This window comes from Ips typographus, linkage group LG4 (assembly GCF_016097725.1).
Source record: "Ips typographus isolate SLU linkage group LG4, UJ_Ityp_2.0, whole genome shotgun sequence".
Classification (NCBI taxonomy): Eukaryota; Metazoa; Arthropoda; class Insecta; order Coleoptera; family Curculionidae; genus Ips; species Ips typographus.
Window position 1 is genome coordinate 10,956,293 of NC_138425.1, and position 20,241 is coordinate 10,976,533.

General features: G+C 33.0%; 3 protein-coding genes across 3 annotated transcripts; all 3 read left to right on the forward strand.

The window, feature by feature from the left end:
* The first annotated feature begins 2,010 nt into the window (after positions 1-2,010).
* Positions 2,011-3,156, forward strand: LOC145727743 (uncharacterized). The gene is made up of 4 exons (XM_081977559.1): positions 2,011-2,293; positions 2,341-2,478; positions 2,534-2,713; positions 2,765-3,156. The coding sequence occupies exons 1-4, from the start codon at positions 2,117-2,119 to the stop codon at positions 3,002-3,004; spliced, it is 735 nt and encodes a 244-aa protein (XP_081833685.1). The 5' UTR covers positions 2,011-2,116; the 3' UTR covers positions 3,005-3,156.
* A 3,871-nt stretch (positions 3,157-7,027) lies between these two features.
* Positions 7,028-8,441, forward strand: LOC145727741 (uncharacterized). The gene is made up of 2 exons (XM_081977557.1): positions 7,028-7,155; positions 7,209-8,441. Exons 1-2 carry the CDS (start codon positions 7,132-7,134, stop codon positions 8,316-8,318), a joined length of 1,134 nt encoding a protein of 377 aa, XP_081833683.1. The 5' UTR covers positions 7,028-7,131; the 3' UTR covers positions 8,319-8,441.
* A 9,732-nt stretch (positions 8,442-18,173) lies between these two features.
* LOC145728174 (uncharacterized) lies at positions 18,174-19,581 on the forward strand. The gene is made up of 2 exons (XM_081978218.1): positions 18,174-18,296; positions 18,483-19,581. The coding sequence occupies exons 1-2, from the start codon at positions 18,219-18,221 to the stop codon at positions 19,326-19,328; spliced, it is 924 nt and encodes a 307-aa protein (XP_081834344.1). The 5' UTR covers positions 18,174-18,218; the 3' UTR covers positions 19,329-19,581.
* The last annotated feature ends 660 nt before the right edge of the window (positions 19,582-20,241 follow it).

Here is a 20,241-nt window from a genome sequence, read left to right on the forward strand (position 1 = left end):
CCACGGTCAAGGGGTGTCAAGTTCGTCAGAATGCAATATCTGCTTTTTATTTTCGGTTGAAAAAAAAAATCAATCATTAAATAAAGGTGAACTATAAGATGGCAATTTCGCATATATATTTTTTATTTCATTGTTAAGAAGATGTTTATTGATTACATTTTAATACTTGCTTTTGAAAGTTTTATAGGTATATTATGGGACACCTGTCATATTTCTTCTAAAATACAGAGAGAGACACATATTTATCAATATTTCTTAGGAAAAAAGTTATTTAAATTAAATCACTTTACTGTTAAAACGTTAAAACTAAAAATCTTGATTTTACACATCAGTTTGACTGTTTTTCCCTAAATAAGGACCATCGGTAGGTATGAGGTGGTTTCGTTTGTAAAACAAATTGTTTTTTACTGGTTTTATTCACTGCATTATTCCGTATAATTAGCAGATACACATAAATATCTCATATCATTGATCTATTAATTATTTTTGAACAAACGTGTTTCCCAATGTAATTAATTAATTGTGAAAGTAAACTGTACCAAATTTTAGACAAACCGCAGGGCATTTCCAGATAATTCTAATGACCTGCACAAATAAATGATGATGATAGAACCCCACAGCGAAAAACGATTAATAACACTCCATAGCAGGCAGCAAAAACGCAATTTCCATTTCTTCAGCACTACCATGAGCTCCTGGAACTAATTATTGACACTTACACATTATAGATGTGAAGTTGCAAATTAAGTACTTTACTAATTAACAACAACGTGTCGTCACGCTTAACAACTGTCATTCAAAATTATACGTATTGGAGATGGTTTAATAATCATGCGTGTGAATTCTGGTTTATTATATGCCAGTTTGTTTAAAGGCTGTATAATTTACAGTTGTAATACTTGCAAAAGAATAATTTAAAAATTTGTGTCTGAGACCATTGTTCTTCAGTAGCTGCTAACAGTATACGTGAAGAGAAGCTAATTATTACTAGTTTGACCAATACAGAAAATGCCAAATGAATAATTGATAGTTAATATCCATTTTAGTTTATTTTGAATAGTTACTAAGTTTTGAGTAGAAAAACAAGTTGTACATACATAATAGACATAAAAGGGAATAGTTACTGTAAAGAGTATGGCAAACTTGTTAAAACAGACTTAGAGAATGTAAATATGTAAAAATAACCTGAATTGCGTTTTATATGTTTATTAGCGTTATTTTGACAGTTGTGAGATTTGCCACAAAAAACCACAAAATAGACTTGTAAATGTGTAAAAATTAACTGAAATAACAGTTTGTAACATTTGGCTATTGCCTTTACACATATCATACTGCTATAAACGTGACGACTTTCAAAAATTAGTCCCATTAAGCTATAAAACTAGAACATTGTCTTCAATAAGTAGCAAAATGTAGTTCCTTCTTCATAAAATTCCTGCAGATTCTATTTTTTCATCGTCACTTAAAGGAACAGGTGCAATTTTTATTGGTGTGGAATTTAATCAGCAGAGCCAGTTAAAGTGCATTTAATTAAAATTCAGGTCAACCTATTCCACTTTGCGCACTTACATCCACTGTTAAGATTCAATTAAACGAACATTACTACCTCCTTTCTTTCAGTATGTAATATTTTCTCAGTTAATGCTAAAAATAACAACCTTTAATACTATTGATCTATTTTCACTAAAACTGTGACTGACCCCCTCTTATGGTATCTTAATAAAATTACATTCTTGCTTTCGTATAACCAACGCCCAGAATGCAAAACCCATACAAACTATTTTATTAGTTAAATCAAGGAATTTACTCAATTGCAATGAAGCAACAATGCGACCTGGCTGGTAATTTGCATGCCAAATAATTCAACGCACATTGAAGTATTCATCAGACAAAACATTTCTTACATTTACCAAAAATACAGTTAGTATGTTTTGAGATATTTCCTTCTTTTTAGGAAATAAAAATTCAGGATAATATTAATTAAGTATTATATTATATTTATTTATGATTTTGTCAAACATTATGTCATCTCTGACCAAACAAACAACTGTCAGCTATACATTGAAAATTTCATATAAACTTTCTCTGGTTTACTAATTAAAACTATACACATAAAATGGCAGACAGAAGCACTCACTTTGTTGATCCCCTTGATTTTCATTCTTGCGATCCACCTAGAGGAATGGATTATTACGATTTAACCTGCCTGACAGATCTGCAACAGAAAAGGCTCAACACCCACAAAATTGAAGTAGTTCGTGATCACCAGAAATACCTTTATAAAAACCCTGAGGTATTGAAATTACTTGTATTTATTAAAATATTAAAAGTATCTTACAGATTCGAGCAATCCTTCAGATTATCATTAGAAAACTTTTACTAGAACGGCCAACCCATGACATAGATCGTTTTGTTGGAAACTTTTTTAGAACTAAATGGGAAGATATTGTCCAGGAAGTTAACAAATACGTTCAGGAGGTAATAGAGTTAATTAAATTTAACTAACTTGGTTAAGTCAGTTTTTTTGTTGTAGTTGTCCAGCAAACTCTCTCCAGTAACACCTTCACTAAAAGAGGATAGACACGTAACAGTGGATGCAAGTGGACAAAGTCCTTCCATGAATTCTAGTGAAGGCATTGTAATTGAACTGGACTTGGTGCACCATACAGTAAAAGATGTGCTGGAAAAAATTCTAGATGCAGTACTTGAACAGGTTTTACCTGAATTGTAACCAAATTCAAAGTACATTTCGGGTTGGTTGTAGAGCGAGTTCCATAGTCCAATAAGATTTGCTCCTACTCCTTTAAGTGACGCTGAACAAGACGCTGAAGAAATAGGATCTTCTAGAGTTGGTGATGAAGAAGACGAGCTTGTTTTTGATTTGGAGCTTGAGTGTGATTTAGATTTTACTACTTATCATGAAGACGATGATAATAAGGATTTCAGTAACGTAAAAGACGACAAGCAAATTCTACAGTCTCTAAACGAGGATGTAAAATATTGACGTTCTTGTTTTTATTAAAGCAATATTTGTGGTGAATCTTAAATCCACAAGTTCGTGTCGAAAACACATTATCTTACGCAATACTTCCTAAGGCGTGAGAAATTAGTAATTGCGGGCGCTGCTATGGAAAAAATAAACGGTACTAGATATAACGTACGAACTTCTTTTAGGGTTAATTATTCTCTACTGCACTGATTAAGCTTTAATTATACTCTGCTTAACTACTCAGCTATTAAAATAATTCATTATATGCTATGAGCTATTAAAAACGTTCTCATCCTCGTCACACACAATGCCCAAGCATTAGTAGACAAGTCAAATTATATATTTTTTAATGATGCGTCTTCATTCTTCTCCTGTTATTAACGATACTCTCCGCAGGAAGAAGTTAAGCAAATTGCATTGTGCGATTACCGACTCTGGTTCTAGTACTGAACCGGTGAATAGCGTGATCAAAAAGTACAAGTGGTAATTTACCTACAATTATTTCAATGCTTCTGAAAAGAAAAGTTAATAAATTTAAGTGATCTGTAGATGTAGCTCTACAGCTACTAAACCCTAGTTTTACTAAGTATATTATTAGCAGTAATTTAAAACTCACTGTTAACCTCAATATAAAAATATCATACTTTTTGTATGTATGATCTTAAAGAAAAACTCTTCATGCTTTAATATTCATGTAACATGATAGAAGTGGTAAACAACCGTTGTTCAAATGTTGATTTACTATTCGATATTAATGCGCGACAAGTCAATTTATGATACGCCACCAGCAGCGTGTGTTTGCTTTTAACTTAAAATGTAATTTACATAAGTTTGATTTTATTTAACGCTTATTATTTTTTCGACGACTTACTTTGAAAGTACCTCATGTACGCTTCCATTTAGAAGCAGAAAGGGGTTATTTGCCGCGCGCGAGCAGAAAGAGAGATTTTCTGCTCTAGAGCGTTTTCGCTTTCTACTAACAATCTAGTCACCAACTTTTTTCGGCGTTTCCATAACAACGCTTGACATACCTGTTTGAAATAACCACATTCCGTCAAAGTGATTTATCGGTGACAATGAGTTCGAGCGACGAAAATGATGTGAGTTGTCCTTCTAATCCACCCCACAGCAGTCGTCGAAAAAATATCGTCTATATTTCGAGCCAAAAGTACTTTTGCCGCTTTTACATGATTGCAGCGTTCGGCTTCGCCTCAAGCTGCAAATTTCATGTGCAAGCGGCAAATATATACTTTCCGCTCTTAATATAGAATATACTATTTTCAGTTTGTTTTTGATAGTAATGAATAAATGGTACTTTTAGTAACCAACAGCAATATAACGGAATGTTATTGTAAATTTGATGGTTTTTTTGGGTGATTATTACAAGCTTTGTAAGCAAGTCTACCACATGGTGGTTCAATTATGTTATTAACGAAATATGCAGGTGGTTTTATAAGAGTTAATTTTAAAGCAGATTGATAAAAAAAATTATTTATAGTAGACTAGATTCAATTACCTAAGCTTTCAAAGACATTGACATTGCCAGTGGATTGCCACTCTGTTCCGACACTCTGGCGACAGGTATAATGCATGGTTGATTCAAAATAAATGTAATAAAAAATCAAGTAGTAATTGATTGGGAAAAACAGTTAATTGTATAAAAAAACTAGGAATTTAGTGACTAATGGAAAAGGAAAACTCTTTTTAGATATAGTTGCCATCATTTTCCTTCTTTTTAAAATGATTTGTAATCTGAGAACTTCTCAAAACAGTTCAACACTAATATTTTGATGGTCGTGACAGTTGTTACACATAATATAAACGTAACAATTTTTTTTTATAAAAATACAGAAAAGTGGTACCAAAAGTCAAAAAATCACCTATCTTATAAAATATACAATTTTTGTCTCTATGGGGTAGAAAAAAAGTATTTTTTAAAAAAAGTACCACAAAACAGACTGTTCACCAGGTCATCAAGGACTAGCTGAACCTTACTGTCTTACAGCATTTTACAAGCACAGAGAATTACAAAGACACAGAAATACATAATGTAATTATTTAACAAAAAAATATAATTTATTAAATGACGTTATTATTTAAAAAACTTGATTATGCATACACATAATAACCCATTTAATCAATTGCTAGAAATAAAGAAAAAGAAGAATATTTATATACAGGATGTGTAAGTACGCATAAAGACACTTAAAAATTATGTTTGAAGGTTTGAACTAATTCTTGCAGTTATTCAGTTAGGGCCAGTACCTTCACTTCAAAATAACTTTATTCTAAGGATAGTTTCTATGGAAACTGTGAAATCAGACCCTGCAATTGGTCAATTCTGTCATTTATGTAGCAATTATCTTAAAAATAAATTTATCCGAAGGTGCAAGTACCTGACCTTACCGATAAAACACAACTTTTCTGTGAAAATTATATCTTCTCTAATTTTGACGCCAAAGTTATATTTGATCCAATTCCTCTTCATTAAACTTCCTTAGAATGCAATTTTTGGCGGAATCTCAGTCTTCTTCTTTTTATCTTATTTAACTTCTTCTTCATATTTAAATTTCTCTTTTCAATTCTTTGGTTTAATTTGATCGCATTTTCTTCATCTTTTCCTGTTGTCTTTTAGTTATTCTTCTTTAACGATGGTGTAACTTTCTTTTTCTTTTCTTCTTGGGGTTTTTAAAACTAAAAATGGACCGGAGTGTAGATTTACAACTAAAATGAGGAGGAAAATAACGCTGTGAAAGGTATAGATTATAGTGGGAATAATTTGCAGTGGGATTTTTGAACAAACACGGTATTCAGACGAGCAGTTCAGAAATAGAAAAATTTTAATAATATTCTTAAAATATAGTGGAATTAGGGATAACATGGAAATAACTCTGTTTACGATACTGATGGTCACCTAAACCGCCAGATTTGCGTTCATTCGATTTTTATTTTGTGGTTACAAGTTTAGTTTTAATCTCAAACTATACACTTGGTTATTAAATATACCTTCTAAATTTACGACAGCAAACATTAACAAATGTCGTCTTACAACACCGGAAATGCTTAAGAAAGTGAGAAATCGATTTAAAGAAAATTTAAACCATTGCACATATAAAAGTTAATTAACTTAAGGATTTATTAAACTAGTTTTAATTGCAAACGCCTTTGCACCATCTAATGAGTAAAATGTTCAATCTAATGTCACAAAGGAGGAAGCTTTAAAATAAAAAATAGCCAAACTCTCAAACAAAACTGGAAATATTATTTTTTGCCATGTCTTGTATGTCATTCTTTATAATCTTTATTTTTTAGTAATAATAAGTCACTTTAGAGTCACAATTTTCAAGGCTTTACTTAAAATTTAGCAAATTAGTTAATCCATTTCTGATGATTTCAGAGTAGCCGACAAACTATCAAAACTCACCTAAAAACAAAAAGACATTTTTGCTTATGTCCCTCGTTTCACATGCAATTAGTTCCATGAATGCACAAATAAACCGAATACAATTTTGCATCTACCTTGCTCAATTAAAGCGAGCCATCAGTGTTATTTGCGGTTTTCGATGACCCATATTCCTATGCCCGTTGAGATTATAAGGTGTAATCCAAACCAGTTTAAATTTTTTTAAAATATCGGTAGTGAAAGTGTTTTGTTAATGAACCAGCCACAAAATGTTCCAAAAATGTATATCGGCATGTATTGGGAGGTTTCCAACCATTCAATTAAAATAATAACCGCAAAGCATCTTACATAACAATTTTTAACGTCCGTCTGTTTTCTTAAGATGCTTTAGTTTATTGGGTAGATATTTAATTATTTTCACCTGTGTTTTGAAATTGTATGTCACAGAATTCGGAAATGATTAAATCTAATCATCTAAACTCTCACTTAATCTAAATATTTATATAATTTTTACGACATTTAAGCTGAGGCTCGAACATTACCAAGATAGACGAATTCATTAATAATTATTAAATTAGTGGATGAGATCGGCATATGCGATCTAATTAACATTTTTTCGATGTTTACTACATTAGTTTATCGTTTAGAAAATCCTAATTTTGGTAAGGCGGGGATTTATATAAAGATATGTCAGAAAAATTCTTTAAGTCACATCTAGATAGTTTGTCGTACAATAATCATGATAGACCAGAAAAGAGTAGTGGTGAGTACTTTGTAATTAGTTTTGTTAACAAATAATCATTCTTTATATTTCAGATACTACTTAGCACGGTGCTAGCAGTCACTTTTGCTAAGCCAGGAGGGTACTCATATCAGCAACCACAACAGCAACAGTTACCAACCACACCAAGTCAAATAAATTACCAACAAGCAATACCACAAATTTCCCAACAACAACTGATTTACACTCCAATCAAATCATCCGTACAAACCTCACTTCCTGCTAGTCAACAAAGTACCTCTTTCATAGCAAATCCACCAGTTGCATTAAGCCAAAGTCAATCCAACATTCAAATTCCACTGTCCAGTCAGAATGTACCATTGACTCAACAAACAACACTTAGTCAACCTAGTGTTCAAAGCTTACTGCCAAATCAACCATCCACAACTTACATTCCTCAGTCAACAACTTTCCAGAAGCCAACATATTTTACCAGTAACCAGATTCCTCAGCTCACTTTAAGTGAAACTGCTTCAAGCTCAAGCTCAAGTCAAGCTGGTATAGTTTATCAGCAAATTCCCCAATTGGCTAACCAAGTTTTTACCTTAATACCTCAGGTGACACCAAATTTCAATCTGCAAAACTTATACCAAATTCAATCCCAATTACCCCAAGTCACTCAATCTAGCGCACCAGCACCTCAACAACAATTTCTAATCTCTCCACAGGTATCCCCGCAATCCCCCCTTGTAACAAAACACGTTTACGTTCATGTGGCCCCTGAAGAGCCTCCACTACCTCCTCAAATCATCTCATCTCCTCCACCAAGGAAAACCTACAAAATCATTTTCATTAAAGCTCCAAGTGTAGCAGCCCAACAACCAGTCATCCATTTGCCTGCAGCTCCAGCGGCCACTGAAGAAAAGACTCTGGTTTACGTGTTGGTAGACAAGCCACAACAACCACAAATTGTGGTTCCAGCACCAACAGCAGCGGCTTCATCTAAACCTGAAGTGTACTTTGTTAAGTACAAGGCTAACCCAAAACCAGTGTTATCGACTGCTACCAGTTCAGTGGCGCAGACTGCAATTGTGCCTCCTCAACCATCAGTGAGCAGTGGAGAAAGTACCAGTTCGTTATTTTCTGGAGGAATCAGTCCCAAGTATGGTCCACCCGGTTACCAAAAAAGGGAAGCTAAAATGTGATTATAGTTTTGTTGTTAGAGATTATTGTGACTGAATTGTTATTAATTAAATATTGTTTGATCTGTTGTAATGAGGTTTTTTAAAATATCACTTTAGTAAATATACAGTTGGTTATAACTTAAATTCTCAAATTTATCTCCAACTATAGGAAATTAACGGAATGCGATATACAAGTTGAAGATCGTTTCTTTCCTAATGGCTTGAAAATTATTATTATTATTATTTGTCTACGCAATCATCTCACCTTCATCAAAATAGTTATGGACACAACTGACGTTTAGTGCTTTCCATACAAGGGAAAACGCATTAGTGTTGCCGCATTTTTTAAGGTAAAGTCAATAAAAGAGTTTCTGAAGTGATTTACTTGCCCAGTATTCGTGAAATGTGGGTTAAGGATACTGGCAAAAGACATTGCACCTGCTCCTCCTCGCATTAAGGTGTCTCAATTACGACAAACGTAAAACTGCACAGGTTTTTTTAAAGCATTATTACTCTTTTACAAAAAAGAAGTTTAAATGATAAATGACTTGTCAAATCTACTCAATTATTAAGCTGGTTTAGATTTCTCAATCTTTATATAACTTAGAATGTACAACCAAACAGGGTAAAGACATCTTTGATGAGTTCTTAACAATGGAGATACATTTTACCGGATGAGACCGACTACATCGAACCTGTTGTGAAAGTATTTAATTGGAGTAGTAAATGTGTCTTCAAGTCTATAGGTATTGCCCGTTCACAATCAAAATTGGTATTAGGTAATGAAGGCAAAGAAGATGTATTATCACGACTACACAATAATTTTGTTAACCGCCAGACACTGTTTTTTGCATTGTCAATACTTTTAATTGAGAAGACAAAAAAAAAACGAACGTACCAAGACAATTCAGATTGATAACAATAGCAAGAGTCTTCATCACTTCTCTTTGTGATGGACTTTCGCAATTCCAAAGTTACTATATCATATACATTAATTAGAGATTAGTGAATACATTCAAAAAACTTTTACGTTGAAAGGAATAAAAAGTAACGTGTAATAATTGCAAAAAAAATCCAGACAAATTATTGGTGTTCTTATAAATAAAAGAAGCACGCTTCGAAGCTTTTAAGATGAGCTGGTTGATTAAAATTTTATATTGTAACGGGATTACAAGTGTAGATTAACAGATAAGACAAGTTGAAAAGAATCTATTAGTCAAAAGTTATCACACTTTCACTAACAGTACATTTGGACTAAAGTTTAGTAATGAGATCACAATAATAAAATAGTGGAAATATTTGTATATTACAAAATCAAGATACCAAAAGTGCATCGATAATGCAGCAATTTGTAATTCCTGTAATATTAATTTCATCACTTACTACCCACTAAAAGAACTAAAAAATATTACCATTGCAGATTAGAGTTACTTATTAATAATTTAAGCAAAATAATTATTTTTATATGCGTCTTACCGATTGCATAAAATTGGTACTCGGACCTACAAAGATTAATGAGTAGATATCCCCAACAAGTGTATCGATATAGTAATGTGAAATTGCTTTTGACATGGTAATCGTGAACAAAACATTTTACGAAACAATCGACCTTGTGACAAATCAATGTTTATGAGCGAAATATTTTAGAAATAATATCTGGGAATCCCAAATTTTAGTCGAGTCACTAAATTTCCCTTAAAAAATGTGATATTTTATGGTGCCTTATGTAAGACCACACACGCAGTGTTGCAAGATAATCAAGATGACATATTGCTTATATTTAAATTTACTGTTTTATTAAAGATAACAAGGATTGATTTGAAATGTGGTAGCATCTGCTGTTGATTGCCAAATATGTTTTTATACTAATTTTCAAGACCACTTTTATCATTATAAAATAATAACCAGACGACTAAGCGCTTTAAATTACGAGTGAACAACAACATTACGAGCATTGACATACCGAATTACATTAGACGTGAAAAGAGAAAGGATTTTTATTACACATTTAAATTGCGCCAAAAAAAAGATTAATCATCTGACGGGTCATTTAATTAAGATCCCTAGTGGGTTGGAAAATTTTAATCTGCAACTTTGTGCTTTCTACGACATAGTTTTGCAAATTATACATAGTTGCCACTTCCGTACATTAATCGGCCGGACATTACAATAATCCCAAATAACGCAAAACTTGAACAATTTACAATCAGCTTCATAACAAATTGCAATAATCAGCTGCGGCACCTCGGGAGAAGCGTTTTCTTGTATCTCACGTACTCGATCTGAAATTCAAGCACTTAAACTTAATGAAGGTAATAAAAACGATTGCTTAAACCACCATTTAGCTTCATACATCCAAATTAAGTTTTGTCTCTTCCGTATTATTAAGTTCGAACTTTAGAAAGTTTTCGTTTAATAAATGATCCCAAGAGGGATAGGTCGGGAGTGACAAGTATGGTATGATAATCGCTAAACGGCCTTCAAGCATATGAGCCATGTAATTGATAATTACATTACGAAATTTTAATTAACATTTGACCTGCTTTACTACTGTAAGATTCAAAATTAACAATTTTTTTATTGCCTGTTGTATCTAAATATATTGCAGAAACAGATTTTTAGGCTGGGATAAATTTGGTGATTACTGTCAGTTTTAGATTAATTTATCAATAAACAAAACACAAAAATCAATATTATGACAGATTACTATTACTTATCTTTAATTTTTAATTTATACCCACTTCAGGTGTTTATAATACAATGGTTGGGTGTGTTATATGTGTTTCAAAAGTTTGATAAATTATTTACTTGCCAAACTATTGTTAATTCCTCTGAGAGCAATTTGTTCAAAAACTTTCTAAAAAAATATTAATGAAGCTACTAAGGTATAACATACTATTCATATAACTAGGCAATTAAGAGATGCCCAAGCATAGAACATGGATGACCAAGAGAAAGAAAAACTTTCAATGGAAAAATATACAGGGTGATACTTAAACAGAACACAAGTTTGCATACTTGTATACTGTTCTACTAAAACTAAGATGTTCCAATCATTTTTTTTCCCATGACAGACTGCAAATTATAAAAAAAATTCCAACACTTTATTACGAAGTAACTCATTAAATTCTGACCATACATTGACTGGATTAAGGATTCACATTATCATCTAACTTTTGTTTCTCACAACGTTATTTCAAATTTTTCCGTATTTTTTTCTGTTGACAGAGACAAGAAACAATGGACAACCACCTATTGTTTCACTTACATAATGTACGTCGATTTATTTTAAAAAATACGTTCCAAATAGTAAATGTTAAAACACAATATTACAAAGACTTTTTGCTGTAATTGTTTTATTTGGCTCTTCTTGATTACAAATATTATTTTGTCATTAATACTTTAAGCTTATATTAAGAGCTAATTGGCTAATTTAAATATCTGCTCATGATAGGTTCGTGGTTTTAAATAACCCTCTCGATAAAAATTTCACTTTGATTGCTGATCTAATTTAGTTAATAGTTTTTTTAATGTAAATGCTGAATTGATGATAATAAAATGAAATAAAACAACTCATTACAGTAATTGTCTACAGATATGGTTATTGAGATATTTAATAATAATCTATTAAGTAAATTTCTGAAATTGCCTACTATATGGAATGAGTTCTGGATGAACTGGGTGTTGCCACAATAAAGGTATTTGATTTAGTGAAATTTTACTATTGCAGTATTGGACAATATTGCTAACAAGTGAATGTCCTGTTTGTGTAATATTGGTTCTTCCAATACTATCACTTTCTGTTATTGTTATTGGATTTTTTTTAGGTTGTAGATGATGTTGTGAGATTATTCAGCATTTATCTTACTCAATCACTGCTTCATTATAGGTCTTTCTTTACAAGGTACATAACCCACCAACCAGATATGTGTTCTCCTTGGGAGGGTTCTGCCTGGGCACAAAAATAAACAATATTAATTAGATACCAGACGTGGGTAAAAGTAAATTACGTCATTGAAACAATTCGCCGTTCACAGAATTGCGAGAAGCACTGGCCACCCACTTCTGAATATGCGGATGCTTCAACAGCATTTCTTTCGGTTCCACAACATTCTAATTGCGCTTTTTTGTGTGTGCGTCCTCTCTACCAACCACCTACAGCTTTCATGCTTCAGTTATGCCAATGGACAAGATTGATGTTCCATTCGCTTTAACTAAATGTACAATGTAATTAGAAGCCATGCAGAGAGTACATGCTTTTGATAAAGGTTGTACAACTACTGTCTTAGATTTAACAGATAATTCTGTCACTGAAACCATTTATTTACATTAGCAAACATCTTGTGATCCCCATTACTTTTCAATAAGTACTTAAGATCTTTCGTCTGAAATCAACAAACAACACATGAAGGTTAAAACCTTTTTACTAAAGGTTTCTTTTATTTATTAGTAACATTCACCGAAACTTACATAAAAGCTTGACAAACAAATGATGTTCTAATTGATTCGCTATTACACACCAAGCAATTCAGTCCTTTGAATCAATGCCAGTTTAGTTAGTTAGTTAGTCTTCTTTATTTCTAATTATGGTCACAATACATTTCCTGTAACTACAAAAAACATACATGAAAACACAAAAAGAAACAGCGTCATTTTAAGAATGAGTGTACACCTAATAGTCTCTTACATAATCCCTGATACAATATGGCTCTAAATTAATTAACATCTGTTTTACCTTTCTTTTAAAAAGTTTCTCATTTCTTTCTAATTTTAAATCATTTTGTAATGTATTAAAAAGCTTCAAACAGGCATAATATGGATTTTTTTCGGTTATAGTTAATCTGTGTATCGGATAATTTACATTTACGCTTCGAGTGTTATAACTATGATGTACCTCCAGATCAAACATACTTTTGTTTTTGAAAAAGAAAACTATACATTCATAAATATATAGTCCCCACACCGTCAGAATGCCATTAGCTTTGAAAACCCCCCTGCAGCTCTCCCTGTATCCCATTTTCTTGACTATTCTAAGTGCTCGTTTTTGTAAAACAAAAATTTTTTCCATTAAGCTATTAGAACCCCAAAATATTATCCCATACTTGAGCACAGATTCAAAGTTTGCGTAATATAGGATTTTTAATGTTCTTTCATTCATGTATTTCGCAGTGACTCGTATGCCATAGCAAACTGAACTAAGCTTTTTGTTTAACTCTAAAATATGATTTGACCAGTTTAGGAATTCATCCAAGTGAATTCCAAGAAATTTGGTATGTTCTACTAGCTCTGTATTTGATTGTCCAAAAGTTAGTGTTCCAGGTTTTTCAATTTTGAATTGTTTTGTTCTAAAGAGTAGAACCTTTGTTTTATTATTATTAAGTAATAATCTGTTACTTTTAAACCAATCTTGTGCTCTGCAAAATAAGTTTTCTCCCGATAGTGCTAGGCTTTCTACATTTCTTCCCCCTGTCAATAAATTCGTATCATCGGCATAACACGTCACATGCTCATTTTCTGAAAGCAGAATGTTGCTCAGGTCATTAAGAAATACAATGAATAAAATAGGTCCCAATATGCTTCCCTGTGCAATTCCAATTTTATTTTCCTTCAGACTTGAGAAATAATTTTGTCCATTTTTTAATATTTTAACTTTTTGTTGCCTATTAGTTAAATATGATGAAAACAAATGTAATGTTTGACCTCGCACACCGTAAGCCTTAAGTTTTCTAAGCAACATATCTGGGTCAACACAGTCGTACGCCCTTGACAGGTCCAAGAAGATGCCAATCGCCAGGTTACCTTTTTCCATACTTTCTAATATCCGTTTTGTAAAGTTAAATATTGCAGTCTGCGTGGACCTTCCAGGCACATAACCATGCTGATTTAAGCTCAATAAATTACAATGCTTGAAAAAATCTATCAACCGTTTACACATACATAATTCAAAAATTTTTGAAAAAGCCGGCAACAAACTAATAGGCCTGTAGTTTTCCATCAAATCCGCATTTCCTTTTTTAAATAAAGGCTTAATCAACGCTATCTTTAATTGCTCTGGAAATATACCATGTTTGAAGGAATTATTAATTATATGGCAAAGCACATCTTTAACAACCGGAATAGCTGGTTTGATGATGCTAGTAGGTAGGTCGTCAATCCCACTACTATGCTTATTTTTTATTTTTGCTGACAATTCACATAACTCCTGAGTGGACATTTTTCTAAGAAACATAGACTGGTCATTCTCCCTAATGCTGCAGTTAAAGGGGATGGTGTTTAATTGTTTTAAAATATCTGGAACAATTGAAAGCAAGTAGTTATTATATTCGTTGGGAATATCTTCCGGATCGCCCTTAATTGCAGTTTCAGGAAAATTATTATTCTGTCCAGTTATCTCTCTGCAAATCCTCCACATACATTTATTCTTGTTGTCTGATAATCTTAGCTTGTGTTCATATTCCTCAGACCGCACTGCTTTTAATATTTGGTCATATTCTTTTTTAGTTTTGTTGTAGCTCTCTTTAAAATCATTATTAACTCTGGACAAAGACAACAGTAAGTCCAATCTATTTTTACATTCACTGATTCTGGGATTCTTGTGTTTGATTTTATATTTTTGATTGGTATTTACTAATTTTAAAGGAAAACAGAAATTAAATATTCTGATAAAATCATTTAAAAAGGTGCACCACTGCATGTTTACTTCGTTCTTTGGTATTTTATAGACAAGTTCCCAGTTTTGCTCTTTTAAATATTTAAAGAATTTATTTTTATTCTCACTTGAAAAAAATCTTTTGTATTCCATATTTTTTTCAAAGGCTTTCTTTATCTTAAAAGTTACTTTTTGCGCAGTGTGATCTGAGGTAGATGTATGTAGCACGGCACTATGTACAATATTGTTAAAGTTTACAAATATATTGTCTATACAAGAGCTAGAATTTTTACTAATTCTAGTGTTCTCAAAAATTGTTTGTTTCAATCCAAACGACTCCAACAGGTCACCAAAGTCTCCCTTAGCTGTATTACTTTTCAGCATTTCCACATTAAAATCGCCAGCAACAATAACGCGCTTGTTCTCCTTCATTACAGCACTAAGTAAGGATTCAAAGCGGTCAAAGAATATCTCTATGCTTGCACCTGAAGGTCTATATACTGATAGTACCAAAACTAATTCACCTTGTAGGTCACATTCTGTTGCAGCTATTTCGATCTGATATTTTATCGAAACTTTGGAATATTTTTTTTGCGTTTTGCATTTTATGCTTTTATGCACATATACTGCACTCCCCCCATGCTTATTTAATTCACGACAATAACTTGCAATTAAATTGAAATTCTTCAAAGACATATATTTGAGTTGTTCTTCTGATTTCCAATGCTCTGTAATGCACAATATCCTACATTCAGGGTGGTCCCCAAGCATGTCGTTTAGTATATCTACTGAATTCCCGAGTGATTGCACGTTCTGATGTATAATGCTAATATTTTCAAAAAATTTCTTGTATGACTTGTTTTCCCCTTGTTCAGTTACTGAAAAACCGTGCTATAGTTAATATTATTTTTGTACCTTAAAAGTCTTCGCTGATACACTGGGCAGATTCTCATATCTCTGGCAGAGTGGTTAGTATCTTCCAGTTTCATTTTGACACAATTCGGGCATCGTAGAACTAATTCAGTACACTCACTTGACTTGTGCTCCGCTCCACATTTATGGCAACACTCTTTTTGTGAACAATACTTTGCTACATGGTCAAAACCGGCACATTGAAAGCACATGGCTAGGTTGTAATACTCCTTCACGTAAACTGTCAATAAGTTAAAATAAACCGTACCTCTTTTTAAGAACCACTTTGAGATGGCGGGAGGGGCTTGTAAAATCCAATTTTCTTTATTAATGTTTTTACACTGTCTCTTCGTGACCACTTTAATTTTATCCCGAACACTTGTTTGTAGCTCTGATTCAACTTCGTCATTTAGCCTAATCAGTTCTTCTATAAATTCTTCTTCAGAAAAGCCTTTTTCAATCCCGGTGATCATGAACATAGGATCATTTATTAGTTTTTCTTTTGCATTGATATCTTCTATTTTTTGTATTGCTGCCTGTAGTTGCTCCTGTTGGACCTTACTGTGACTTTCAACAATTATTGTTCCACTTTTCGTTTGTTTTACGTTTTTGAATGCTCCACCTATCTCTTTTACATTAACGTTTTGTTTAAGCTTTTTCATGGCTTCTTTTGGATCTGTGACATTTGGAACGTTTATCATTGTTTCGTATCTTCTTGATGTTTTTGGAGTTGTCCATTCCTTTTCATCTTGTTTGTGTGTTTAATAAACTTACTTAGGATTCTTGATTGACTCTAATTGATATCTTTGTAAGTTTCTAACGAGTAACAGGAGTGCAATTAGTATTAATGGACAACATCGTAGATTATGCAAGGAAATTAAACGGATTTGAAAAAAATACAGAATAATGTGTTGATTACGTCCTGTTTAAGGTTAGACTTTTATATACCTGATTTGACTGATAAAAGATTACCTAACATAAAAGTGAAAAATTCAAGCTACGCATGTATGTTAATTATGCGATAATTAGGAAAAGCAAGGCTGTTTCAGTGAAATTAATACCTTCTTGGTGTAACAAATGTGAATTTTAAACTCTGTAGTTTATGATGAGTGTTTATGTTTAAAATATTAACAATATAGCAAAACACATGTCGTTAAAGTCTAGGTTTTTGTTGATGTTAGGGTTACTTTCACAATTTATGAAAAATCTTGCTTAAATTTAAAATGTTATTTACAACAGTCGTTAAATACACTAACCTGTTGCGTATAAAAAAATTAAAGCAACTCAAACTTTCCAAAACGTTTTAAAATAATTACAAGTATCATTCTTTTTTTCTCTCCATCAACAAGTCAATTTTGGTGAAATACCAAATGCACAATAATTATACATAATATCTTTGAACACAAATCTATTTTTACTAATAGAACAGGTATTTGAATTTGAATTGATTTATAAATTGTGTTTAACAATCCTGCAATTTTCGACTCCCACAGACGCCTTTTTTAGCAGACTTATTGGTAAATTCTTGTTTTTGACGACCTTTCACTTTAACCTGGAAACAGCACATTAAAATGTTTATTTTTAGGCTAATTTGCATTTTCCTTTTAAAATATTATTAGGAAGTTTGTTAGTCATGCTAAGACTCAAAAGGTGTATTTGAAATATGTATCTACTTGGTTACCAATAAAAATTTTCAGTAACAACGAATTTGATAAATAGTGTGGCAACATGTCATAATATAATAGAATTTAAATATAATTAACAATAAAGCTTTATAGTCTCTAAACTTACAATAGATAGTGTTTATAGATATTAAATCATTAGCTAGTGTCCTAAACAAGGAAGCAAAAAATCAAAAACATTACTACTTATAATATTGTAGGTATTATCAAAATTACTCCTAAAATAGTGTATTGTAAAAGCATCTACTGCTATACAAATGCAGATGATATAGCAAATCTCACTTCAATTGCATCAACTAGTACCTAATAAAAATTAAACTGAAACGTGTTTGTAACAAACTCTAATAAGAATCTTATTGCAAAAACCATTAAATACAAATAATAGCAGCGGTTGCTATATTCCCGATATTACATAGATCTAATATCTCGAGAATTGGGTTAGATGATGAGATAAGAAGATCGGCAATGACACAAGCGATGCCTAATGTAACATTGACGATAATTATTTCCAATTCATGTTTTACCTTGTGCAATTGACGGACAATCAAAACTACCATTCACTTAATACAAATCGCCAAAAATTGTATTACCTGCATTAAGCACAGTGGTACTCATCATCCCCCCGCCGTTCAGCATCCGAGAGGGGACCCGGGCAAATTTAAACTATAAAAAGTTGAAATGTGGTTTAAATCGGAGTCTCACATTGACCGATTAACATCTTTGTATTTTTTTTGGAGTAATATGAAGCCGTATCTGGTAAGTACGCGATTAAACATTAAACCGTGCGAATAGTGAAAGTAATTGCACCGAAAAAAATAATCGGGGTTGATTTTATTTGTGTTGTGTGATTATAGTGTGTTACACAAAAGCATTGGATAAAATTCTAACTTCTATTATACTCAAAACTTGGACAAAACATAAAGCAGATATTTTTTGTTCTAGATTATTTGCTTTGTGGCCCTGGCCTCTGCCAGGCCCGAACCCCCTGTAGGCTACAACTACCCAAGCCCTTCTGGACCCATCGACTTTGGAGGCATACCATCAGGTCATGGAGGTTTGGCCCAAGGAGGTGGTGGAGGAGTCATCAGTAGCGGATTTGATGCTTCTTCCAGCTTCAGCTCTGGACAAGGAGGTGGAATTGGTTCAGGATTTGGAGGAGGCGCTGGATTTGGTGGAGGTGCTGGATTTGGAGGAGGTGCTGGTATTGGAGGTGGTGCTGGTCTGGATGGAGGTTTTGGTGGCCCAGCTGCCGGTCCTACTGTACACAAGCATGTCTACGTTCACGTCGCTCCTGAAGAACCAGAAGAACGTCGTCCACAAAGAGTAATTCCTGTCGGAACTGCCCAAAAACATTACAAAATCATCTTCATCAAAGCACCTAACCCACCTACCCCTACTGCTCCAATTATCCCACCACAACCGCAAAACGAAGAAAAGACCTTAGTCTATGTGTTGGTGAAGAAACCAGAAGAACAACCCGAAATTGTTGTGCCAACTCCAGCTCCCACTCAACCAAGCAAACCCGAAGTATACTTCATCAGATACAAGACTCAAAAGGAGGCTGCTGCCGCTGCTGCTGCTGGAGGTTTTGCATCTGGTGGAGCTGGTGCTGGTGCAGGCGCTGGAGCTGGTATTGGTTCTGGATTATCAGGAATTGGAGGTGACTTATCTGGCGCTGGTCTTGGAATTGACCACTCCGGATCTCTTGGCGGAGCTTCTGGAGGCAGTTTATCCTCATCTGCCGGCGGTGCCGCTCCTCAATACGGACCCCCAGGATACCACAAATAAACGATGTTGATTTAGCGATTCCTAAAGCTTCAAAGTTACCAATTTTCATAATTTATTTGGTCTGATAGTTGTTGAGATGCATCTGATTCTGTGATTTGTTTCAGTACGTACACTTGTAAGTTCTATAGTATTGCCTTTTGTATATATTATCGCTTAGAACTAGAATTTAAGAACTTTTTTATAGTAATGCTCAGTAATTTTAAGAAACGGTGACAAATAATTTTTACGATATATGAATAGAGTATTATTTTTATACTACTAAAAAAAGTGGATTTTATTTTAAACCAGATACTTCTTCTTTAGTTGCAAAAGTGTATTAAATTCAGGTTATCTCAAGGTTTTTGGGCAAAATGTAGGTCTCAGTCAGAATAATGACGCAAATTTAACTTTTCCTTTGCTCTTCATAACCAGAAAAAAAAAATAGAATTATCTTAATGAGACGCGTGTAGTTTCACCATAACGAGTCACAAGGTAGCTCGTTGACCGGGTGTTACGTCAGCCCAGGTAATAACCAATTATTTGGGTTACTAAGACAATCATCTTGATTTTGATGCTGTTACTGGATTTAATTATTATTTATGATGCACCCAAAAATTTGGTGGACACCAAAACCATCAAGAAGGAATTTCTTCGAAAAGGTGTCTAAAATAGTGTCTACTGTAATGATTTAACTAGGTACGACCCTGTTTAGTACAGTCAGTGCAAAAATCTTCCAGTTTTTTTAGTTTTTGTTCTAGAATTTTTTAATTCTTCTTTAACAAATATTTTACTTTGGAAACGGTCTTCTTTCCTTTCTTCTTTAAATTATGTTTGGATTTTCAAATTAGTGTCAGTCTTTTAAGAAAAAATTGGGCAATTGACCAGCTCAACTATATAACACGTTCGATTTTTTTACAACCTGATATAGTCGGGT